Source organism: Leptinotarsa decemlineata, unplaced genomic scaffold, assembly GCF_025532065.1.
Source record: "Leptinotarsa decemlineata unplaced genomic scaffold, Ldec_3_MD MMD2_tig00026282_RagTag_RagTag, whole genome shotgun sequence".
In the NCBI taxonomy this organism is placed as follows: Eukaryota; Metazoa; Arthropoda; class Insecta; order Coleoptera; family Chrysomelidae; genus Leptinotarsa; species Leptinotarsa decemlineata.
In genome coordinates this window covers 2,515,567-2,530,273 of record NW_027412668.1, presented here as the reverse complement: position 1 = coordinate 2,530,273, position 14,707 = coordinate 2,515,567, and the positions used below count along the sequence as shown (strand labels likewise).

General features: G+C 34.9%; 1 protein-coding gene and 1 long non-coding RNA gene across 2 annotated transcripts in view; one reads left to right on the top strand and one right to left on the bottom strand.

Annotated features, from left to right (window-relative positions):
• Window positions 1–14,707, top strand: part of LOC141484612 (uncharacterized) — a 431,842-nt gene that overhangs the window by 311,367 nt on the left and 105,768 nt on the right. The gene's annotated exons all lie outside the window — the stretch shown is intronic.
• Window positions 1–14,707, bottom strand: part of atos (atos homolog atossa) — a 58,034-nt gene that overhangs the window by 12,666 nt on the left and 30,661 nt on the right. Inside the window, 2 exon segments of the mRNA XM_074179537.1 lie at window positions 4,049–4,143; window positions 4,146–4,248. Coding sequence (XP_074035638.1) covers window positions 4,049–4,143; window positions 4,146–4,248 — 198 coding nt within the window.

Sequence of the window (14,707 nt, the reverse complement as noted above, 5' to 3'; positions counted from 1 at the left end):
AGCAGAGTAAGAAAACTTATTCACAAATTCTACACTCTCAGAGATATTTTAAGTAGAAAAGTTCTACTGGTAGTTAACAATTCATTAATAGAATCAGTATTGCGATACTGCACCACAGCACGGGGGTCGCATTTACTAGCGTTATAAACAAAACTCAGGTTATTCAAAATACCATTCTCAAAATCATATAAAAATCTTCATAAATTTAAAGCAGACTCAAAAGCATATATTCTGCAATATAGCCATCTTCAAAATACTTTTTTTTAACTAAAACTGTACCCCCGCTCAACTCTATCAACAACAACAAAAATTGCATATCTATGTTCTCACTATTATGAATGGGATGAGAGTGCTGGTAATACTGCGGCATAAGACAGAGGCACTAGCTCAAGTCATCTCATTATTTATGCATATATTTGTATTGTATTTGTATCGTTGTTATAAATGTAAATGTAAAAATAAATTATCAACAGTGGTATTCAACTAGAAGAATATGAATATTCCATAGCCATAAAATAAGGGTGGTAATACGCTAAGAGGGTGGTCCCAGAACTACCCAGCCTGACTTAGAGATGGCTGTATCACTGTATTAGAAAGTACACAATCTCTAAATCATATGTTTCAAATTTGAAGACGCTGCGTTGTTTAGTATTTGTTTGGCAGCCATCAATAGCAAACGTTCATCAATTCATCAGTTGCGAATCATCTTATGACAGGGGGGCACGAGTTGAATCACGATTATGAAGTTTGTTTTGAAGGTGGTTGACAATGCTTCGTGGTCCACAACCAATTGTTATTCTTAGACGTATTGGTGAAGAGTACCGACACTAAATGGGAAACATCTGTATATCGAAAACCCACTCACACAGGACAGTATCTGAACCAAAAATCCAACCACCATCAATCGACTAAGAGAGGAATCTACAAGACTCTACTAGACCGTCCTTTTGGGCTCTGTAATACGAAGGAAGGTTTCGAAAAGGAACTAGGCATCATCAAAAATGACTTTCAACGGAATGGCTACTCCAAAGTGATAGTGGAACAGGCTTTAGCTAGAAGACAGCAAGAGCTTCACAAGGAAGAGAAGCCGCCACAAACAGTACTTGTACTTCCCTGCTTCAGATCAGGGAACACTATCCGTAGCAGTCTTACAGAAACCAGGCCACCAAACGCGGACTGCGATTCCAAGAATTGCATTTACCGGATACCCTGCAAGTACGGAGAATCATACATCGGTGAAACTAAGAGGCCATTGAAAGTTCGCATTGCTGAGCACAAGAAACACACACAGCGAGGAGAAACCAGCAAATCCGGAACAGCAGAGCATGTTTGGACTCATCAACATGACATCAAGTGGCTCAAGCTGAAATCATCCACAAGGAAGAACACTGGTTTAGGAAAAAATTCAAAGAAGCCGTATATATGTTGTCAAAAAAAGCATTTAGCCAAGCTAGCATAGAGATACGCAACATATGGAAACTTCTAATCAAGTAGAACACGACCAACTCCCGTCAAACGGTCAACTCTCGCTAAAACCGATTATGCCAAGAGAGAGAAGAGGGGATAGGTGAAAGCACTCGAATGATCTATAGTCAGATCTCGGAGGAATTAATCCAGTTATCACCCAAAGACGATGGTGGATTCTAACAATCGAAACGTCGTATAGTAACTTGGTTTAGAATCTTTAAAATTTTTATTTTTCATTTCTTGTTAATATTTTTTTTAATTTTCATCTCGTGTTTATAGTTCAATTTTTTATTTTTTTTTTTTTGGTTGTTGCTTGTATTTTATTTCATTATAAACTCAGTTTATTTTTGTTTAATATAATTGTTATTTTTCAGCTTATCTTTTTAATTTTTTTACAGATTCTTTCTGGGATTTCAAATCAATTTATATCATATAAAACAAAGGAAGTCCGAACTGATGAAATACAATTATGAAGTATTGCATTTGGAAAAGAAAGGTTCAAATCTCAACCTTTTGGAATGTTTGAAAATCATTAGATTATTGCTCAAAAATCAAATAGATTTGAATTGTTCCCCTTTATTGAATTTAGTTTGCAATGAGGAAATTGCTAATTATAAAAATTGTATTCATTATTCTAGTTATTCCTAGAAAGGTATTTAGTTCAGGTAATTAATTTATCACGTAGAAATCTGTCAAGTAATACTGATAGTAGTGATTCAAATTACCATAAAAGCATGACCCAGAATTTGTTTAGTCAGTATTGTGACGGCTGAAGATGCCATTGTAAAGCGAAACACATGTTGCGGTTTTGTAAATGAAAATCTCACATCAAAGTGTGTTTTTCAAAAACGTGATAAAATTTGACATTTCTGAACACCCAACTAATCGACCCAAGGCCAGATTCAACTTCCCATTCAAATAAAACCATGAAATGGCTCTACAACAGGAAAAACTGTCTCATTTTTCCTTTCATCACCAGACTATTTATATAAATCACGAACAGTAAGGGCCCTACTATAGAACCCTTGGAACACCACAGGTCACGGCTGTCGCGGGAGCCCATTGCTGATTTGATTAATAAAATATAATCTTGTCTTCTGAACCCGATTATTTTCCAGTTTTGAAGAACATTAAAAAATTCTCTCGTGCATTTTCAATCAAAATATTTCTTTTCTGCCGAAAAAAATCGTTCAACAGAATCGTCCTGTAAGACACGCATCGATGCGAAAGCAGATACATTATTTTCGTATTTCGAACCGTTTTCACCAAGGTCAGGCACCACTAATAATAATATAATAATTACAGAACGATTACACGAATTTTGGCCTTTTCTCGATAAAACTTTGTCGTGAACGTTCATAATCTTCATGGTTGAAGTTTAGGGACATGTTTTGACCAAGCATTTTTTTAAATTTTATTTACAGAGCAATCACACTTGAAGTGAGGTTCAAAGACTCTTCATATCTGTAAAAATTGTGTACATAACTCATTAGAGGGGCGGTTGAACTCAGAGAACAGGGTTGTACTCGGCAATAGATCAACAATGATATGACAGAACTGAAGTTCAATTATAATCTGAAATCTGTCTGTTTGAAATCTGTTTCACATTGGATTTTAACCCCCAACAAACTAATAGAAACAGAAAGCGGAATTGTCTGTCCTGACCAGCGGCGGCTCGTCACAGGAGGCAAGGGAGGCTTAGCCTCCCCATAAAATTTGAGGCTATTCATCGCAATAAATTGAAAGATATTGACAAATAATCATGATTACTTTTTTTCAACTGCTTGGGTATCATTTACCATTAATTTTTAATATAAATACATAATATGTCCGAAAAAACACTATCACTCACTACGTAGTATGTACCATACTGTATCCTGTATCAACAAAACTCAAACGCACCGCTCATGAACGAATAACGAATAAACCATCAACCCGAAATAATAAATGTCATACGTAGCAAGGGAGCCAAGCCTCCGACCGCTTTAAAAAAGACAGGCTCCACGAGACCGATCCAACCAGCGACATACGTCCCGAATTGTAATTTTAGTTGCAGAAATTATAGCGTTAGAGGAGGCTTGCCTCCAGTTGGTCTCTGTTATTTTGGGAAATCGATTTAGTGTTTTTTGATAATATTTGTTATTTACGTATAAAACAGGCAGTACTGTATCATAGCAGTGCTTTTTGGTAATATTTCTAATGCGTTTTCAAACTGTTTTCTTTCAATTTCAAGGTGTTTTCAGGTTTTCACTTTTCGGTGAGTTTTTTTTCCATTTATTATGGATAAGTTGGACGAAATTAAAAATTCTGACGATATAGTCAATTGGTTGCTGACAAATAATTTTAGATATTTATCTTATGATAATAAATTATACATAATTAAAACTCTGGGAAGGCCTTAACCAAATTTGATTTCAATTGAAGCGTCAGATAATCGACAAAATCGAAGATTTAATATTAGTTGGTACGATAAATGCGATTGGTTAACCGGCTCCACATAATACTCAACATTATCAAAGTTAAAATCATTCACAAATTAATTAATAGCTTTGAAAATTAAATAACGTAAAAATCCACTCACCAGGGAGTCTTCCCCGTGGCACTTATGTCCAAGATTGGTCCCCTTGACCAACGTGCAGTGCGGCCCTTCGTAAAACTTTTTGGACTTCCGGGGGGGCCACCGGGGATACGACCCTCCGTCACCAAGGTCGCCACCGACACCAAGACGTCGCCGCCTTTCGAACTGTCCTCCGCTTCCGTGTTGAAATTCGTACAGTGCATCTGGAAAACAAAGGCGAGTTTTTTTATCAATATTGGATAATTCAGTGATAATTAGTAATCTTAGGAGATTTATACCGAAAGTTGAGGCTTTTTCGCGTCTTCGTCTGCGAAAGAATTACATTTTTGTCTGGCTGAAGGGTGATTGTTTTTGCATAACAATAGAAGAGGGCCAAGAACTGATCCTTGTAGTGTCCCGCAATGCATATTTAGCTAGAGCAGGTACTTTAGAAACTTGGGTTCATCAATCAATATTTGTGTAATTTCGAGATAATTTATAGCTTTGGAGGAGTTTTACTCATTGTTGCGAATTTTACACGATTTTATGTACAAGAAATATGAAAGAGGACGGGAATAAATTCTTGTAGTATTTTGCAATTCAAATTCAAGTAGGAAATGAACTAAGAAACTAGAAAGGTAGCCTCAAATTAGGAAATGACACACACACTTGATAGAAGAGAGAACAAAACAATAAAGGTGATTGTGGAAAGAGAAAATGAAGAAATGAAAAAGAAAATAAAGACGATTATTATTATTAATTAGTCAAATTTGTCGGGGTTTATTGAAATTTTAAAATAGGATTAATCACAATGTAAATAGTTGGATATGAACAAATATCAAATAACTGTTGCTGCTTGTATTTTATTTTATTGTTTTATATTATTGTTATTTTCAGATTTTCCTTTTAATTTCATCGATTCTTTCAGAGATAATTTTATCAAACTAGACAATGGAAGGCCGAACTAATGAAATTCACCATGAAACATTGTCATTCACCTAAAAATCAACACAATTGATTGCTTTCTTATTAGTCAATGGGCTATGCTTGAAGACTTGCAGTAAACAAATCTAAAGAAATTAACTTTAAACGTTCAAGCCAGTCTCGAATATACCTACACGGTAGGCTGAATGTACTGACGCCTATCAGAAAACAACTACTCCCCGGGCTAATAACACGAAAGGCGTTGGGGATTTTATTAACACGTTGATCCTAGGCAAAGGCAAATAGAAAAATAGTTCGTTTCTACTACTTCGTCTCGGTACGTGAAAATCTAGTTGAGATAACAAATCAGGGCAGTCAAACAGATTATGAATCAATTTATATACGAACCCAACAGAAAAAAGTTTATTCAGTAGAATTTGATGGTTCAATTCATCAAAGGCCTTTGAGAAGTCTGTATAGATTGTATCCAGCTGTTTACCTAACGCAGTGTAAAACACATGAAATTAGTTGTTGAAGGTTTATTGATGAAACCATGCAGATATAAAGTTATACTATTTCTCACTTTATGAAAAATGTTATACAGACACATCTCAAAGACTATTGCAAAGTTGGACAGAATTGTTATGGGTCTATAGTTCAGAATGTTATTTGGAGCCCTTGATTTCAGTATTGGACATATTTTAGATACTTTCCATATACCGAGAACACACGCAGTCTTTAAGGCCATGTTAAAAAAAATTGAAGTGGCTTTGCATTATCATTATTATTATCATTATTATCCATCCGAGAAACTGGAAACCACTGTATGAATTTAAGGTGTACACAAATTATTAATTTAGATGCTCGGTTGGATGAAAGTATGAGTTTTTCTGATCGATTTGTCTATTGCTATCATATCAATTCTTTTCACATTGTCAATTTTAGATATTTATACGTTGTATACAAAGTTGGCCGTTTTAACCCAGAATAGAGTTGTAATTTATGACTGTAAATTATAAATCTACCCCAAAAACAGGTTCAGATAAACGGGTTATCGTAAAAAATGGTAGCGACCGAAAAACTTAAAAATAGAAGAAGAAATAATAATCTGAACAAGTAAAACCACAGCTACAGTAGATATAACAGGATAAAATATGAGTGAAATTCAATTATTTCGATTACAAAATAGACTTCCTTCATTAGCACCCACAGATTATTTATCGATATACTATCTGAACTTGAAACAAAAACGTATCTGAACCTCAGTAAAGGAAAAAAGAAAGTAGTCTCACCATCTTTTATAGCACCATTTCCACCTTTTTAGTCAAAACTACCGACCCATAGGGCCAAAACCAATATTTACAGACGACTGATACGGATTTCAAAATTACACTGGATGGACAAGGATTGTCCCCACCCCCAAAAACTATTGTAAGTGATTCTAACTTCAATGGCAGTAATTAGGATGTGCTGTTGATTGTTCGCCTTTAGGTAAAAATGCAGCTAAAGACACTTTCAAAAACGAGGAAGTACCTGAACGGATTATTTGAGTAGAAACACTATTTATGAAAATCCTAGCGTTACTAGGAAATATCTTTGAGGATACTTACTTGTCGACTAAATATACACTGGAGTGTGGAAGATTTTCGATGATTTACAATATCGACATTTTTCTACCCTCCCAACAAATAAGACATTAACTAAGGTTAAAAAAAATGCATTACAATACAGGGTGTAACTAAATAAGTGTAAAACTTTTAAGGAAGTGATTCCTCATCGAAAAAAATATAGGATCTTTCATATAAAGAAATTTCATTGGAGCATCCCTTGTTAAGATACCGCCCCTTAAAGGGGGTACATAAAATTTGTACAACAATTTTTTCACAAGCACTGAAAAGTTACAATATTGAAATTAACCTGACGTTTTGTACTACCAAAAAGACACTTAGCCAGAAATTTATTTGGTTTGCCCCATGGTTGTAACGGGTGGAAAACGGAACCCTAAAATTTATTTCCAATGTAACTTTTTGTTTCATTGTTTGTTTACCACTTAAAAATTTATTTCCGATACCCTGTTTCATTCTGAACAGAAAATGTATCATGGGTTTTTTGCCCAAAATAAATCAGTTCGCAGCAAAAAATTATTTTAGGAACAACTACAGAGATGCATCGTCATAAATGCGAAAATACGAAACAAATCTATCTAGTGGGTCGCTATTAGCGATAGTGACAATTGAATTGGTATGACGCAATCAGTTTGTGAATTTTCGAAATTGAATTACTACTAATTGTGTTCTGTTGTTGTTCTGTTCCTAATTTGTTACTTTAATAATTCACTTGTTATTAAAATGGCATACACAAATGAGGAAATGGCTGATATGCATTACGTTTACGGTCTGTCGCAGGGAAATGTGTTAGAAGCTTCTAGAAGATATGCTGAAATGTATCCTCAACGGCAGCATCCTTCACATAGAATATTTGCTCGACTTCATCAACGATTACGAGAATATGGTTCATTCGACAAAAGAACGCTGGATTGTGTCGCCATCGAGAAGTACGAACACCACAGCTTGAGGAAGCAGTACTTAATTTGATTGAAGAATAATCTACTACCAGTACTAGAAAAATTGCTTTCCAGCTAAATGTTGATCATATGACGGTATTTCGAATTTTAAAGGAACAACTCTTATACCCTTACCATCTGAAACGAGTACAGGCACTGTTACCGCGAGACTTTCCGAACCGTCTTGAATTTTGCAATTGGATGCTGAAAATGATTAGAAGAAATTGTGACTTTCTGAAGACGATAGAATTCACAGACGAATGTGGTTTTTCTCGGGACAAGATTATTAATTTTCATAATTACCACATATGGGCTGATGAAAACCCTCACGCTATTGTCGAAACTAACCATCAAGAACAGTTTTCTCTTAACGTGTGGCTCGCAGTTATTGAGGATGATTTAATTGGGCCTCATTTTCTACCTCTTCGATTAAATGGTGAGGCATACGTTCAATTTTTAAGAGAAGTGCATCCAGTACTGCTGGAGGAAGTCCCTTTGGGCGTCAGAAGGGATATTTTTTATGCATGATGGGGCTCCCGCTCATTTTAGTCAAGTAGCACGTCAGCATTTAACTGAAACATATGCAAATCAGTGGATAGGTCGGTGAGGACCACAGAACTGCCCGCTCGATCCCCGGATCTCAATCCTCTCGATTTCTCTATTAGGGGCCATTTACAGCATTTGGTTTATCGTACTCCTGTTCGCGATGTAGAGGACTTAAGAATGCGTGCATGGTAATCAGAGAGACTCCAGGAATATTTGAGCTAATACGTGGCTCAATGCGCCGACGTCTAGACGCATGCGTAATGTCTGAAGATAGACATACTGAACATTTACTATGATTTCTACATGTTGTGTGTTTTGTTATTAATAAATTAGTTTTGTTTATTACCCTTCAATCGTTTAATGCAGGTACTAACTACAAAATAACAATAAATCCAGTTCGCATTTATGACGATGTAGTTGTTCCTAAAATAATTTTTTGCTGCGAACTGGTTTATTTTGGGCAAAAAACCCAAGAGACATTTTTTGTTTAGAATGAAACAGGCTATCGGAAATTAATTTTTAAACGGTAAACAAATAATAAGACAAAAAGTTACATTGGAAATAAATTTTAGGGGTTGCGTTTTCCTCCCCTTACAACCATGGGGTAAATCAAATAAATTACTGGTTGAGTGTCTTTTTGGTAGTACAAAACGTCAGGTTAATTTCAATTTTGTAACTTTTTCAGTGCTTGTGAAAAAAATTGTTATACAAATTTTATGTACCCCCTTTAAGGGGCTGTATCTTAACAAGGGATGCTCCAATGAAGTTTCTTTATATGAAAGATCCTATCTTTTTTTCAATGAGGAATCACCTCCTTAAATGTTTGACAGTTATTCAGTTACACCCTGTATAATTATCATGAATCATATAAAACTGACATGGAAATTATTTCGAAAAAAAACAACTTCATTCCTGAGATCTATTTCATTGAAACTTTCGGAAAAAATGTGACTTTCAACATAATATTTCTTCCTGAACTTATTTGAGATATCATTTCAGCATTCATAATCGGATTTCAATTGGGGCATTATAGTAGTTATTTTTTCAAGTGCTTCCACAAGTTCAATGAATTGCTGGAAGAAAAATCATCCATTTTGGAAGATTTGAAAACAAACTGAAACGCAATATCTGCCGAAAACATCGTCACTGCCTGTGAGAGTGTGCAGGAGAATTCGGCTTCAACTCCCAAGATGTTTTCATCACACTAAAAACGGATTTTTCAGTCCAACTTTATGAATATTAAGGACTGGATAATTTCCTATGTAACGGACGGAATGATCTCTCTAGCCAATATAATGTAGGTATTGGAACCCCTCAAGAGCGTATCTTAGGACCACTCTTATTTCTGTTGCACATAAATGACATACCTACCTTACTTCATTGAAGAGGAAAAGGTGTTTATGTATGCAGCGATACGACAATAATAGTGACGGGCTCCTCGCTGCGTACTCTTATTAACTCGCCCGTCGCTTTTTTCACAAAAATACTAGTATTTTTCGTTCGTTATTGTTTTAAGCTTATTTAAAAAAATATTTTTAACTTTTTATTTCGATGTTCCTTAAAAGCGAGCTTTTTTAGTGTTTTGAACTATATTTATTTTTTAGTTAGATTGGTAACATTGAACTCTGACATGACACAATAAAATTGCTACTGTTGATCTATTGCTGAATACAACCCTGTTCTCCGAGTTGAACAGTCCACATAATGCTGCCAAACTCTTTCATGACCTTCCCAAATTATTCTCTCTGCCATTGTAGGCTTATGGTACTACATATATTTTTCTTCTTTCTTTATAATTATTGAGATTATTAGTATGCACTTTTAACAGGATCATTATTTATATTTGTTTCTAATAATCTAATAATTTTCAAATTACATATTGAATTTGTATAAAGACTGAGTATTGGTTGAGTAAAAAAAATATCTGCTGACACTCTACCCCTTCTTCGGAATGATATCGATTTAATATAAATTATAGTTCATGACCACCTCCACAAGCCACATAAACAACAGTTGTTTTGTTATTTATTTATATAGAGGACGATAGCTTAGGTGTACAAAATGTCATGTGTCACAGAATGTCTCGGAACTCGGAACATGAGTAAACAGAACAGCACGCCTCTGAAATATGTCATCTTTGTTTGTCTCATACAGCTATAACCGATGTTGCCAAATGGTGAAATAGAAACGAATCCCTTTAAATGTCGAATGTATTATTTCATTCCTCTTTTTTAAGTATTTGAATAATTTTTTAAAGAAAAAGGGTAAAATGATAAGTTTAAAATGCGTTGTTTTGGAGCTCTTTTATGAAAACTACTTGATTTTCGTCAGGAGGAACATTCCCCAATTGCTTTATCTATTCGCGGACAGATGGCGCTGCACGTAATTTCCTTGATATAAATCGAACTTACTTTACATGTATTTCTTCATTTGAAAAAAGTATTTTTTTATTAATACGCACGCACGCCTTCTGCCTTATTTGTAACCCCCTTTGCGCTCCTGCTGCCTTGGGCTTGGTAGCTCATTTTCAGGGCTCCCCCTCCGGAATCGGAAAATATCAATGATCATTTTTATAAACGATATATAGTTAAAAAAAATAAAAAGCACGCTTCTCTTTAATTCGATGTTCTTTAATAGCGTGTTTTTCAAACTATATTTATTGTCATATTTCATCTTTTCTTCGAGTTTATTTGGATTTAACGCATAGAGTATTGTGCGGTTCCAAAAAATAAAAACTTGGTTGACGTTTTTGTTTTCAGTATTACTAACAGCAGAGTGAAAATAGGGCTACAAATACAATGATCCCAGAATACCTTCACGGCGAGAAAACCAGTACCCTGGCTAATACCCTGTAGAGCACTGAACATTACATATGCTCGGGACGTTTTGTTTTTATTTGACACACAACGAAACTGATCGCAAAATAATCCTTAAAAATATCGAATTCGCTTTGGAAATCATTCAAATATTCGCTAATCGAAGGAAAGAAGCTCGCAGAGCTGAATATTCATTCAATTGTTATTCATATAGCTTATCACTTCGAGGTTCGCCACCCAATAATAAATCCGTCCAGAAAACGGAATATAAACAGTTTGTGCAAATATCAAGGTTCGACAGTCCTATGCATATTAACGATAAACTTTGGACTCGCCACAAACGAGGTATTTTTAATCGATGTAGAGAAACCGACACAGACTTGCTTGTTACGAGAGAAAGGAGCAGGAATAACAACAAAAACACATTCCACTGATGAAATTTCAAGTTATGAGGCTTATACGCTTACAAGGTGATGATTGTTTATTGAATTATAATTAGCAAGTCTGGGAAAGCTATGCAGAAATGAAATGAGAAAACTTTTGATTTTTTTCAAGGACAAAACACAAGCACTACAAAAATTGATGAAAATCCATAACTAACGTATTACGTGAGATTTTCACTAGACTAGTCTAGTGAAAATCTCACACCAGTGTGTTTTTAGAATACGTTATTCTCAGAAAGTTTATTCCACATAAACGCAGTTCTCCAAATGGAAGAGTTCTCAAACAGTGAAGTTCTAGGTGTACTGAGTTGAACGACTAAGTTGTTTGGACTAACAATCGACTATAAATTGTGCTGGGAACCACACGTCGATATACTTTGTAAAAAGTTAAGAAAAATGTCATTGTCACGAAAACATACTATTAATCGTTTATTATGCAAACATCCACTGTCATCTGCGATATGGTATTCTTGACTGGAGTACATGTACCTCTTGGTCACGTGTTTTCGCTCTGTGAGAATTGTTGCAGGACTAAATTGGAGGCAGTCATGTAGAGAGGCTTTTAAGCGACTGAAGATCTTAACTGTAACAGGCTTGTATCTGTATGAACTGTGCATATATGTATAAAGATAAGATATTTATTGACCTCTAAAAATTACAAAAATGTTTATGAGGTAAATTCACAACATAATTGTGTAGGTACGTCAAGACTGAGGTGTAGATATAAAAATGTGTATAAAATTTGTAAAGCTATGTAAACAAAATTTGTAAAGCTATGTAAAGCTGTAAAAATGAGGTAATCCTAGAAACTAGGCTTTATGTAAGGTAGTATGTTAAATAGACAGTACTAAATATTAAGTCCATATATGGGAAAAAACATCTTCAATATTATAAAGTGGATTTACAAGAAGTGATTGTTTTACGTAGTTTCAACTTTTTTGTAGTGAATGTCTTCCAATCCACCGGTATATATATATATAGTTTAATTGGTAGATAGTCAGTCGGCTTCATTGTTTTAGTGTAGTTCACTCGAGGTAGTCTATACAATTCTTTATTGCGGGTATTGTACTTATGAATTTCACTCCCCGTAGTGTTCGCATTTTTGTTTTGGTGTATCCACAAGATGGCTTCTGTAATATATATACATAGAAGTGTTAAAATTTGCATTTTGATGAACAATGGTTTGGCATGTTCCCTTGGTCCAGCCTTAGCCATAGTTCTAACAATTTTTTTTTGATTTATTAATAACTGGTGGCACGCTGAGCTTGTGTCCCATAATAAAATCCCATACATTAAGTGGCAGTGAACCATACCGTAATATACAGTTTTCAGCACTTCAATCGATACTATTTCTCTGAGATTTCTAAATGAAAATTTACTTCTGAACAGCTGTTTTGCAATTCCTGAATGTGTTCTTTTCAGTTCAGGTTGAAATCTATGTGAAATCCTAGTATTTTGACTGATGAATCATTTTATGTATTTTTTGAAAAAGTTATTTCTTCAGTTTTGTTTTTATTCAAAGATAAAATATTTGCGTTGAAGTAAGCTTCACCTCGTGACAGCGTCTCACTTGACATTCTATCGATCTCTTTGTGTTTTTTAGTTTTTTTAAACTATATTTATTTTTAAGAACAGAATTATTACAACCCCAACCTTAAAGAAAAGAAAACCATGCTCCGCCCATGTCTGCGGTCCCGTGTAGCCAACACGGAAGGGAAAAAACGAGCGAAAGGAGGTTACCGAAAGATACCGCGATACGGGTGAAAGTGAGGAAAAAATCAAATTTGTTATAATTATCATTGCGAACGACTGACATAATGAAATGTAATACACACAATAATTACAAAATGACACGGTAGACCGATCAGCAGTCGAAACAAGTCACACGTAAATCAGGTAATTTCTCATTCCCATGGCAACAACGTTCTCTCTGCAAGGCGAAAGAAAGGTAGCAGAGCTCAATGAGGATTGCAGATACAGGGCGTTTCAAATAAAGGTTCGATCCCTGCTTTGACACGACGGGTGTGTATTGTCTGGGACGTAATATGGATCATAGGATCATTACAATGGATCAATGGATGTTGCGTTGTGGTATTGGCCGTGGTGGTAGTGCGCCTGACTCACAATCTTGAAAAATCACCACTGGTTGGGGTCATAAATATATTCACAAAGGATCAACCACTTGGGCCCTTGTCTCAATACATGAAAGTCTCAACAATGAGTACCTACTCGAAACCTCTCCGTTAACCAGCTATCGCACCCGTACGAACGACAACCCTCAGAAGTCGAAACTTGTTCGAGCTAAAGATTAACGAGGTCTTACCTTTTAACGTGTGATTCCTAACACGTGTTAGCAAGTGAAAATCGATCGTTTAGAGTAGGCCTTGAACCACCGACCAACACAGTCAATTCGAGGGAGTGAACAAAGCACCCACATCGAACTGCCTGGCTACCGACCGCCTGTCAGTCTAAATATCTATATGTTTTTCGGCAATAAACTTCAGTTCAAGGGAGAGAGCCTTTCAATGATATGCGATGAAAAAATACGAGAATGCTGAGTAAAAATTAAAATGTAAGAATTAACATGAAAAACCCAAGCAGATGGATATTTTGTACGACTGCTCGATACTAGAGTTATGAAAAGTTAATTTCCTAATAAAAATTAATAATACAAAAATGAAAATCAACAACAAAATGAAATGGTTTTACACTAAATAGTTGTGGGAAAAACCCTACACCAACCGTCTTAATTGTGACATCATAGGAATTTCACTGAATACCTTCAAAAAGCACTGTAGCAACAGAATTTAATAGATAACCAGCTAGGACGATAATTTTGAGTTTATATCATTAAAATTTTATATATTTACATTGAAACATTCATACATACATTAAGGTTAAGTTAGTTTCAAGGAAATATCGTATTTGTATTATTGTTTTTTCCTCATGGGGATTACTCATATACATAAATAAATGAAAAATAAAATAATAAAATACATCAACTTTTTGAGTTCTGCATAAACCTTGATTGCATTTTCCGTTTCTGGATATTCAGCATGAACTATAAAAAAAACATTTTTCTGAACTCTCTCAATAGATATTCTTTAAAAAAAGACCAGACAATTCTAGTGTATTCCTTTTAGATTATATTATACAGTGCATTTCCTTAATGTCTCCCCCCTTTTATTTTTTTAACGGGTCAACTGAAAAAATTGAGATAATGAAATTAATACATGAATAATTTATTTTGAAGTGATAGTGAATATGAAGTCAATATCTTCACCTACTAAAAAATGGCAGAAGATTTAATAATTTCCTGAAGACACATTAACATTGATATTTCTAGAAATATCCTTTTTTATATGCCATATGGCAATTCCAACAGCCCGAT